Source organism: Colobus angolensis, unplaced genomic scaffold (genome assembly GCF_000951035.1).
Source record: "Colobus angolensis palliatus isolate OR3802 unplaced genomic scaffold, Cang.pa_1.0 Scaffold310, whole genome shotgun sequence".
In the NCBI taxonomy this organism is placed as follows: domain Eukaryota; kingdom Metazoa; phylum Chordata; class Mammalia; order Primates; family Cercopithecidae; genus Colobus; species Colobus angolensis.
Genome location: NW_012116378.1, coordinates 3,380,143 through 3,391,329, shown reverse-complemented (window position 1 = coordinate 3,391,329; position 11,187 = coordinate 3,380,143). Strand labels below are relative to the sequence as shown.

General features: G+C 46.3%; 1 protein-coding gene across 1 annotated transcript in view; it reads right to left on the bottom strand.

Annotated features, from left to right (window-relative positions):
• Positions 1 to 10,738, bottom strand: part of GPR143 (G protein-coupled receptor 143) — a 42,328-nt gene extending 31,590 nt beyond the window's left edge. Inside the window, exons 1-3 of the mRNA XM_011950908.1 lie at positions 10,341 to 10,738; positions 5,272 to 5,381; positions 3,884 to 3,978 (exon numbers count right to left, since the gene is read on the bottom strand). Coding sequence (XP_011806298.1) covers positions 3,884 to 3,978; positions 5,272 to 5,381; positions 10,341 to 10,590 — 455 coding nt within the window. The 5' untranslated portion in view covers positions 10,591 to 10,738. The remainder of the gene's footprint in view (positions 1 to 3,883; positions 3,979 to 5,271; positions 5,382 to 10,340) is intronic.
• Between the last annotated feature and the right edge of the window lie 449 nt (positions 10,739 to 11,187).

The window sequence follows — 11,187 nt, the reverse complement described above, 5'->3', positions numbered from 1 at the left end:
TTAAGCCCAGGAGTTGGAGACCAGCCTGGGCAACAAGAGTGAAACTCCATCTCAAGAAAAACAAACTAAGAGTGAAACTCCATCTCAAAAAAAAAAAACACAACTAACTTCTGGCCAATAATATGTAACTGGCATTGTATGAAACTCCCAGGACATTACTTAAAGCTGGCTCAGGGGAACACAGGCCTCTATTGCATTGTTCTCTTCCAGCTTTCTGATGCCCAGAATGTAGGTGTGATGACTGGAGCATCAGCAGCTATATTGGGCCATGACACTTTGAGGATGGAAGTCACACAATATGATAGTGATACAGGAAAATCCAAGGAACCTGGGTCCCTGATGTCCATCACAAGCGTCCTGGATTGCCTACCTCTGGACATCTTTAGCATGAAAGAAATCTCTACCATGTTTAAGTCATTATTATTATATATATTTTATGTAGCCAAAATGAATCTTCAGTGATATACCTAATTAGCTGGCTCTGACCTTAACTATCTTCCCTGGAGAACTTTCACAACCAGGCATATCTCAGTTTGGTTCAGCTGTGTAAGTTTTGGAGCTAAGATAAAAAGATGGAAGGAACAAGCATAAAAATGAAGTAAGCACTAAACTTCAGGCCAGAGAGACCAAAGTTGATGATGTGATCTATATAAGGAATGTCAATGATTTTAGAGCAGGGATCTACTGGGATTACCCAACATATTCTATAGCCTACATATGATCTTTATTTACTGATATTGGCTTTAAAAGTAAATTTATTCAATAAGTGGTACTGGGACAACTGGATATCCACATGCAAAATAATGAAGATAGACCCATTAGTCACTTGTGCACAAAAATTCTAAGTGGACCTAAATTTAAGCATTCAAACCATAAGAAAACATAGGTCTAAATCTTTGTGACCTTGGGTTAGGCAATGATTTCTTAGATATGACAAAAGCATAAGAAATCAAAGAAAGAAATAGAAAAATTGGACTTCATCAGAATGAAAAACTTTTGTGCTTTGAAAGATACCATCAAATAGGTTTAAAGGCAAACCACACAATGGGAGAAACTATTTGTGAATCATGTATGTAATATGCTACTTGTATCTAGAATAAAGAACAACTCAATAATAAAAAACCAAATAGCCCAATGAAATAATGGGCAAAAGAGGTGAATAGACATTTCTCTAAGAAGATATATACATGACCAATAAGCACATGAAAAGATGTTTAGCATCATTAGTCATCAGTGAAATAAAAACCATGAAGAGTTACCAATTCACACGTGCTAGGATGGCTAAAATTAAAACAGACAGATAATAACAAGTGTTGACAAGGATGTGGATAAACTGCAACCCTCACATTACTGCTAGAATGTAAAATGGTGCACCCACCTTGGAAAGCAGTTGAACAGTTTCTTACTCTTACAAGGTTACCACATATCTCAGCAATTACACACCTAGATATATACTCAGGAATATGTGATGAAAACATACGTCCACACAAACACTTGCATACAAATGTCAATTGCAGCATTATTCCTAGTAGCCAAACAATGGAAGTAGTCAAAACAATGGAAGCATACAAAATGTCCATGAACCAATAAATGGATAAACAAAATGTAGTATAGCCTTACACTGGAATACTATTTAGCAATGAAAAGGGATTGTTTGAGTCCATTTAGGCTGCTATAACAAAATGTCACACATGAGGTGGTTTATAAACAATTATTGCTCACAGCTCTGGAAGCTGGGAGTCCAAGATGAAGGTATGGCAGATGTGTCTGGTGAGGCCCCACTTCCTGGTTCATAGATAGCACCTTCTTGCTGTGTCCCCACATGGTAGAAGGGGTGAGGGAGCTCTCTGGGGCCCCTTTTACAGGGGCACTGATCCCACTTACGACCTAATAACCTCCCAAAGGCCCCGCCTCCTAATACTATCACCTTGGGGGTTAGAATTTCAATATAGGAATTTTTGGAGGAACAGAAATATTCAGACCATAACAGGAATGAAGCACAGATACATGACAACACAGATAAACCGTGAAGATGTTACACTGAGTTAAAAACCCAAACACGAAAGGTCATGTACTATATGATTCCATTGCTATGAAATGTCCAGAACATGCAGCTCCACAGAGACACAGTAGATAAGTGGTTGCTGGGGGCTGTGGGGAGGGAGTAGTGAGGAGTGACTAATAATCAGCACAGAGATGTAGAGGGGATGATTAAAATGGTATAAAATCGATGACGGTGATGGTTATGCAGTTCTGTGAATACACTAAAAACCACTGGATTTTAGGCTTTAAACAGGTGACCTTTACAAAGCTGAGTTTTTTTTTGTTTGCATTGTTTTTTGAGATAGGGTCACACTCTGTCGCCCAGGCTGGAGTACGGTGACACGATCAGGGCTCACTGTGCTTTGACCTCCTGGGCTCAAGCCATCCTCCCACCTCAACCTCCCGAGTAGCTGGGACCACCGTTGTACCCCACCATGCCTGGCTATCTTTTTTTTATTTTTTGTAGAGATGGGGTCTCACTATGTTGCCCAGGCTGGTCTCAAAACTCCTGGGCTCAAGCAATCCTCCTGCTTCAGCCTCCCAAAGTGCTGGGATTACAGGTGTGAGCCACTGTGCCTGGCCTATAAAGCTGTATTTAAACAAAAACAAGAACAAAAAAACCGGCAAGGAAGGGTTCCCTCCAAAAGGGACCTGAATCAAGTGGACCATGAACTCGGTGGGGGCAAATGCTTCCTGGATTTGGAGCCCTGCCATGCCATGTCCAGCTTCTCTGTGTCAGTTCAGCTCTATGTGTGGATGTTTCTTCAACATGTGTGCATCCCACCTACTATAACAGCTGATAGGTATCAAGAGCCTGCAACATGCCAGGACTATTCTTAACCATATACACGGATTATCACATTTACTCTTCGCAGTGACCTTGTGTGGTGGGTACCATTTCACAGCTGAGAAAACAGAAGTCCAGAGAAGTTAAACAACTTGCCAACAGTTACACAGCTCACGAGTGACTGGGCATCATTTCAAACACACCAGTGCCCCAGGTACTAACCACTGAGTAACTCCCTGCCAAGTAGCCACCTCCAGCCCCAGCATTCTCAGGTTCCAGATTTAGCATGAAGTGTCAATATATACATCCCTTGAACCTTTAAATATAATAAATTGTTTATGCGGTGGCTCATGCCTGTAATCCCAGAACTTTGGGAGGCCGAGGCAGGAGGATCACTTGAAGCCAGGAGTTTGAGACCAGCCTGGGCTGCATAGCAAGACCCTATCTCTACAAAAATAATAAAATTAGCCAGGTTTGGTGGCACATGTCTATAGTCCCAGCAACTTGGGAGGCTGAGGTGGAAGAATCATTTGAGCCTGAGAGGTTGAGGCTGCAGTGAACCATACTCTCACCACTGCACTCCAGCCTGGGTGTCAAAGTGAGACCCTGTCTCTAAAAAATAAAAAATAAACAGCAAAATTGTCTATATACATGCGAATTCTGTTTTAGTATTTGTCCAGTTCCAAATATTTCATTTATTGAATTGCTTTCAAGGTTTTTAAAATCCTCAAGATTTTATTTTGTTATTTTGGAGATGGAGTCTCACTAAGTTTCACAGGCTGGTCTCAAACTCCTCGCCTCATGCAATCCTCCTACCTCCCAAGTAGCTGGGATTACAGGCACAGGCCACTGTGCCTGGCTAATATTTTAAATGTGCCTTTGGCCTCTTATGAAAATGAGCTGCCATGGATGTTTCTAGGCGGAGGGGCCAGTTGACAGATTCTGAATGACGGTGTCTGCAACACTGCAAACTACTTTTAAATGCTCAGTGCCATCTCTAATCTTCCCTCTAAAATAGAACTAGGGCAGAAATCCCATTTATTCGGTGAATACCTCAGTCCTGCCGATCTCCGGATCACCAGATAAGCATCCACCGCATAGCAAAACAGCCACCAGAAGCAGGCACTGTACAACAGCTGGATCCACATCTGCAATCGGGAAGAGCCCTGCATCAAAATGTCTGGAAACAGGTACAAGAAGCCCAGCCCATCCTTGAGACAGCAGGGCAGACACCGGCTTCCTCTGACGTCAGGAAGCCGCATGTGACAGCTCTCAGGACACAAGTGGGCACAGCCCCAGAGACCAAGGAGGGTGTGGCCTGGGATGGGTGTAGGCGTTTGGATTTGACTAAGGAACTCTGCCTTCTGCCCCACTTGTATGCAGGGAGGATGAAGTTCCAAGATATGTCATTTAAACTGGGGTGCAGGCTCAAGGGGGCTTTGAACTCGATAGAAGCTCTTGTTCTGAGGAAAAATGAGTACGGGGAGGAGTGACTCAGGCAGTCCTTCCAAAGAGAAGATGGAGGAAGGGGACTCCAGTGTTAGAAACGACACAAGGTCAAGATGTCTTGCCACCGCGGGCTGAGACAGAGGCTCATAGATGCAGTTAGGAAGCCACCGAGGACAGGGAAGCGAGGAAACTGGCAATTCTGCTCCAGCACAGGGCAGTCAACACAGCATCAGGGAATGCGCTTCAAATCACTCACCTGAGCACCACCGTGACGGATGGAGCATAACATACATGTGTATGTGTGTCTGTGTATATATGATATCTATCTACTTATTCAATAATTTCTTTATATATAATTATGTGATTTTATTTTTTGTCTTTGAAGACGGAGTTTCACTCTGTCACCCAGGCTGGAGTGCAGTGGCGCGATCTTGGCTCACTGCAACCTCCGCCTCCTGGGTTCAAGCAATTCTCCTGCCTTAGCCTCCTGAGTAGCTAGGACCACAGGCACACGCCACCACACCCAGCTAATTTTTGTATTTTTAGCAGAGATGGGGCTTCACCCTGTTGGCCAGGCTGGTCTTGAACTCCTGGCCTCAAGTGATCCACCTGCTTCGGCCTCCCAAAGTGCTGGGATTACAAGTGTGGGCTACCTTGCCCGGCTTATAGGTTTTATTTAATATATTTAAGTATATATTTAAACAAAATGCATCCAATGAATTGATAACTTTTTCTGTGGCAGCTGGTTTTGCTTGTGGCCGCACTTAAGCAGAGGATGCATTTGTGAAGGGGAGGGAGAAGCAACACTGGAGTGTCTGCGGCAGCACCCCCTGGAGGGTTTTGTTAAAACACAGAGAGAGCTGGGTTCCTGATCAGCAGGATGGGGCGGGACCTGAGAACCTGCATTTCTAACAGACTCCCAGGGTTTGCTGCTGCTGCGATTTGAGGAGCATAGGTAGGGAGGAGAGGGCATGCAGAGGGGGTGGACTCACCGCACTCCCCACGCAGAAAGCAGCAGGCCAAATTTCCGTGCGGTTCACATCTGAGATGCTGTCAACAAAATCTGGGAATCCTAACCACACGGTGGACCGGATCACAACACCTAAGAGAGAATTGGATAATGCTTTGTATCTGATCCTAATCAAATCTAAAGCTGACTTCTTGTTTTGGAAAAATGATAGATACATAATAGAGATAGGAAGAGAGAAAGGAAGAAGGAAGGAAAGGAAGGAAGGAGGGAGAGAGGGAGGGAAAACGACAAGAAGGAGGGAAAAGAAAGAAGAAAAAAATACATATTGGTGTGTGCAGAGAGAAAAAGAAGATTGAAACTCATAAAATAACGTTTTTTATTTTTATTTTTTTATTTATCTTTTTTTTTTATTTTCATTCTTGTCAATTTTTTTTTTTTTTTGAGATGGAGTCTGACTCTGTTGACCAGGCTGGAGTACAGTGGTACAATCTCTGTTCACTGCAACTTCCGCCTCCCGGGTTTAAGTAATTCTCCTGCCTCAGCCTCCCAAGTAGCTGGGATTACAGGCACCCGCAACCATGCCCAGCTAATTTTTGTATTTTTAGTAGAGACGGGGTTTCACCACGTTGTCCAGGCTGGTCTCAAACTCCTGACCTCAAGTGATCCATCTGCCTTGGTCTCCCAAAGTGTTGGGATTACAGGCATGAGCCACTACACTTGGCCTGAAACTCAGAAAATAACTCTTATGGTAGCAAAACAAACGCAGGCACTTTAACGTAAACCATAGCTGGCCACAGTCTCATCCCTATTTTGTCTGTTTGTTTACTTGCAATATGTGACTAGCAATCTGTATTTCTTGGCTGCATTTTCAGTGTCTATATTAGTTATTCCTCACATAAAAAAGAATTTTCAAAAAGCTCAATTTAGAAGTTCAAATATATAGTTCCTTCATTCTTTTTTTAAACACTACATTTAAAATTTTCACAAATTAGTTCTCAATAATTTGCCTTTAACGTTTATTCTTTGTGAGTTTCTCTTGCTATTAGACCCAAATGTCTAACATCCTCAAAACGGTATGCACACTCGTGGTACATATGATGGTTCTTTGTTAGGTAATGCAATATCCTTTGTTTAAAAGCACACTAGGGTCTGGGCATGGTGGCTCACTCCTGTAATCCCAGCACTTTGGGAGGCCAAGGCCAGCGGATCACTTGAGCCCAGGAGATGAGACCAGCCTGGTGAAACCCCATCTCTACAAAAATACAATAATTAGCTGGGGGTGGTGGCATGAGCCTGTGGTCCCAGCTACTCAGGCGGCTGAGGTGGGAGAATCGCTTGAGCCCAGAAGGCGGAGGTTGCAGTGAGTCGAGATTGCACCACTGTACTCCATCCTGGGCGATAGAGTGAGACCCTGTGTCCAAAAAAAAAAAAAAAGAAAGAAAAAAAGAACCTGGCGCGGGGGCTCACGCCTGTAATCACAGCACTTTGGGAGGCTGAGGTGGGTGGATCACCTGAGGTCAGGAGCTTGAGACCAGCCTGGCCAACATGGTGAAACCACGTCTCTACTAAAAATACAAAAATTAGCCGGGCATGGTGGTGGGTGCCTATAATTCCAGCTGCTCAGGAGGCTGAGGCACAAGAATTGCTTGAACTTGGGAGGCGGAGGTTGCAGTGAGCCAAGATTGTACCACTGTACTCCAGCCTGGACAACAGAGCGAGACTCTGTCTAAAAAAAAAAGGACACTAGGTAATATAAAGGGGAGAACTGTAAACAACACCAAGCTACATGCTATGTAGTAGTGCTTACTGGTATACATGCTATACACCACTAAACACACACTATGCAATACACCACTAAAATCACATCATATACACAACACACACCATGTGATACACTACTAAACAAACGCTCCGTAATATACTACTAAACACGTACCATGTAATATACCACTAAACACACACTATGCAATACACTACTAAAGGACAACTGTGAACACTAAAAAGCTCAAGACATCTTCTCATTATCAAGCCACTGCCAACAAAAACAATGCCTTTCTTCTCTACAGTGCCTTAGAATTTTCAGCATTTATCACTCCTTTGAGCTTAATAAAAGCCCTATCCCACAGGCATTCAAATTTCTTATTTTTCAGTAAGGGGTCCCGATCACCCAGCCTTTTCCTGACTTGTGCTTATTTGCTCACAACCTCATCCACTTCCCTTCTAAAGGCTAACAGATATGCAAGTGTTATTCACTAACCTTCAAAAGATGTTTGGGTACACCTTACTTTTTTAGAGACAGGGTCTTCTTGGCTCTGTCACCCAAGCTGGATCACGGCTCACTACAGCCTGGAATTCATGGTTTCAAGTGGTCCTCCTGCCTTAGCCTGCTGAGTAGCTGGGACCACATGTGCATGCCACCATTGACAGGCTTTTTTTTTTTTTTTTTTTTTTTGTAGATCCTGGGTCTTGCTATGTTGCCCAGGCTAGTCTTGAACTCCCAGGTTTAAGCAATCCATCCAGCACAGCCTCCTGAGTAGTTAGGATAGTTAGGATTACAGGTGTGAGCCACCACACATTTAGGAAGCCGAAGTAGGAGGATCACTTGAGCCTAGAAGTTTGACCAGCCTGGGCAAGATGGTGAGATTCCAGCTCTGAAAAAACAATACAAAAATTAGTCAGTGTGGTGATGCTTGCCTGTAGTCCCAGCTACCTGGGAGGCTGAGGTAGGAGGATGCCTTGAGCCCGGAAGTTCAAGGCTGCAGTGAGCTATGATCACGCCACCACACTCCAACCTGGGCAACAGAGTGAGACCCTGTCTCAAATAAAAATAAAGTGATAATGATATTGGGGTTGCAAATGTTTAAAATTATTAAGTTTTAGAGCTCTCTCTGAGATCTGAATGGGCAGGATGATGGAGCCTGAGATTTGCTTCACATTAATCTAGTGAGTGAAGCACTCACTAATTAATTAAGCACGCACTAATTAATCTTCAGATTAATCTAGTAATCTAGTGAGGAGGGTGAAGAAGGGAGCAGATGAGCCGGGTACCTGTACCCCACGAATCCCACATATAGGGATTCACTGTAAGTGTTTCTGTTATAGACTGCATTTATGCATGGTGGAAATGTTCCAAAATAAAAAAGCTAAACAGAATGGCCAAATATAGCTTAGAGGTCTGTATAAAGTGTCACATAATAGTTTAAAGCAGATGTTGGCAAACTCATTCTGTAATATTTTTGGCTTTGGGAGCCATACTTTCTCTGTCCAATATTCACACTGCCCTTGTAGGGTAAAGGCAGCCATGGATAATTCACAAATGCACATGAACAACATAGCTGCATTCCCATCAAACTTTATTTGTAGACATTAACATTTACATTTCAGTAATAGTCACATGCCAGGAAATATTTTCTAATTTCGATTTTTAAAAACATTTTAGGGCTGGGTGAGGTGGCTCACGCCTGTAATCCTAACACTTTATGATGCCAAGGGTGGTGATCTCTTAATTAAGCCCAGGAGTTGGAGACCAGCCTGGGCAACATAGTGAGACCCCATCTCTAAATATACATATATAAATATATGTGTATATATATTTACCCTACCATGGTGGCCTGTGGCTGTAGTCCCAGCTAGTCGGGTAGCTGAGGTGGAAGGATCGCTTGAACCCAGGAGGTTGAGGCTGCAGTGAGCTGTGATCATGACACTGCACTCAGCCTGGGCAAGAGGGTGAGACCCTGTCTCAAAAAAATTATTAATTTAAAGAAAAGTAGGATGTAAAACCATTCTTAACTCGTGGGCCCTAGAAAACGGGCAGGATTTGGTCTGAGGGCTGCAGTTTGTGCACCTGTGGTGTAAAAATCATACCTAAAAAGCCTGGATAGGGAAGGGATTTCAGCTTACAAAATACTTGAGAGAATATATAGTGCACAATAGAAAAGAATTCACACACGCACATGCACGCGCGCACACACACACACACACATACCCACAGCGAGAGAGAGAGAGAGAGAGAGAGAGAGAGTTAATTGTTAGTCTCTCCCTGGTGCAGTTGGGCAAAACCGAGGAAATCTTTTCTGGTCTGGGTTTTGCTTAACTGCGCCATCTGAAGTTTTCCCTGTAACAAACACAATAAACGGATTTTTAAAACTCATCGTCCCTTGGATGGGAATTTTACCAACCATCTGTTTGCAAAACTACCTAGTCGGCCCGGCGCAGTGGCTTACGCCTGTAATCCCAGCACTTTGGGAGGCCGAGGCGGGCGGATTACCTGAGGTCAAGAGTTCGAGAGCAGCTTGGCCAACATGGTGAAACTCTGTCTCTACTAAAAATACAGAAATTAGTCTTGCGTGGTGGCCTGTGCCCGTAATCCCAACTACTTGGGAGGCTAAGGCAGGAGAATCGCTTGAACCCGGGAGGCGGGGGTTGCAGTGAGCAGAGATTGTGCCACTGCACTTCAGTCTGGGCGAAAGAGCAAGACTCCGTCTCAAACAAACAAACAAAAAATCCTAGTCGTCCCCTCAGGTCCCTAGGGAACCCCCTCCGCTTTCTCTTTTCTCTGTGGTTCAAGTGTGCTCCCGGCCCAACCCGCGAGCCGTGTGCCATTACCCAGGCACCGATCAAGTTCCAACCCGCGGGCTGTGGGTCCTCACTCGGACATGGATCAAGTTCCAACCTGCGGGCCATGCGCCCTCACCCGGGCATCGATCCGGTCTCAACCTGCGGGCCACGCACCCTCACCCGGGGACTGAGCAGGTCCCAGCCCAAGGGCCTCACGCCCTCACCCCAGCACTGAGCAGGTCTCAACCCGCGGGCCGTGCGCCCTCACCCGGACACCGATCAGGTCCCAACCCGCGGGCCTCAAGCCCTCAGCCAGGGACCGAGGAGGTCCCAACCAGCCGGCTACGCGCCCTCAGTCCTGCACCGGCCAGGTTCCAACCTGCGGGCCTCTTGTCCTCACTCCACCACGGAACAGGTCCAAATCCACAGGCCGTGCGCCCTTATCCGGGTACCAGTCGGGTCTCAACCTGCGGGCCACGCGCCCTCACCCAGGCACAGATCAGGTTCCAACCCGCGGGCCGCGCGCGCCCTTACCCAGGCAGCCTAGAAGGTCGCAGGCAGTGGCAGCGCGCAGGATGCGGACCGAGGCCGGTGGGGACGTCGCGGGGGACCCGGGGCCCGCGGGCCGGCGGCCGGGCAGCAGCTGCAGAAGGCCCAGCGCCAAGCGGAGCGCGCCGCTGCCCAGGCAGAGCGCGTGGAAGGCCCGCGGCTGGAAGCTCAGCACGAGTTGCGTGGCCGCATCCCGTGTGGGGCAGCAGAAGGTCCCTAGGCGCGGGGAGGCCATGGGCTGTGCTCACTGACGCGGCTCGGGTGTGCCAGGACCCCGCCGGCCTGCCTGGGTCATGTGCTGGGCGGGCTGGGGGCGGCATCATGTGCCCTGGGCCTCTCCCCCACCCCAACCCCCAGCGCCTGCAGTAGAGCCAGGCTCGGTGGGGGCCGGGCGCACTGGGCTAACGCCACAAGGCCTCACGAGGTGATGCTTGGGTGGGCGGAGGAGGAGGACAGAGAGAGGGAGGGCTGAGAGGAGAGGATGAGGGAGGAGGAGGAGGGAAGTGGAAGGAGAAGCCGAAAAGTTGGGAAGGTTACCTTTCTCCCCATTTACCAAGCCTTCCTGGTGGTTTCTCTGGCACCTAGAGCGCCAAACCTGCCATCTTTACTGGTCTTCTAGAGAAACAGGCCTCGTGGACTAGATCTTTCCTATTTGGGACTCTGACATCCTGATTTTGATGCCTTTAAGGTGCCAGAACATGTTCATAAACTGTGACTGATCCCTATAACTGCATTTCTCCTAAGTCGAGACGGTTGTCCAAATAGTGCTTTTTTTATGGCCTCTCTCATTCATGGAAATAACCCCACAGAGGCAGGATTTTCATTTACAATT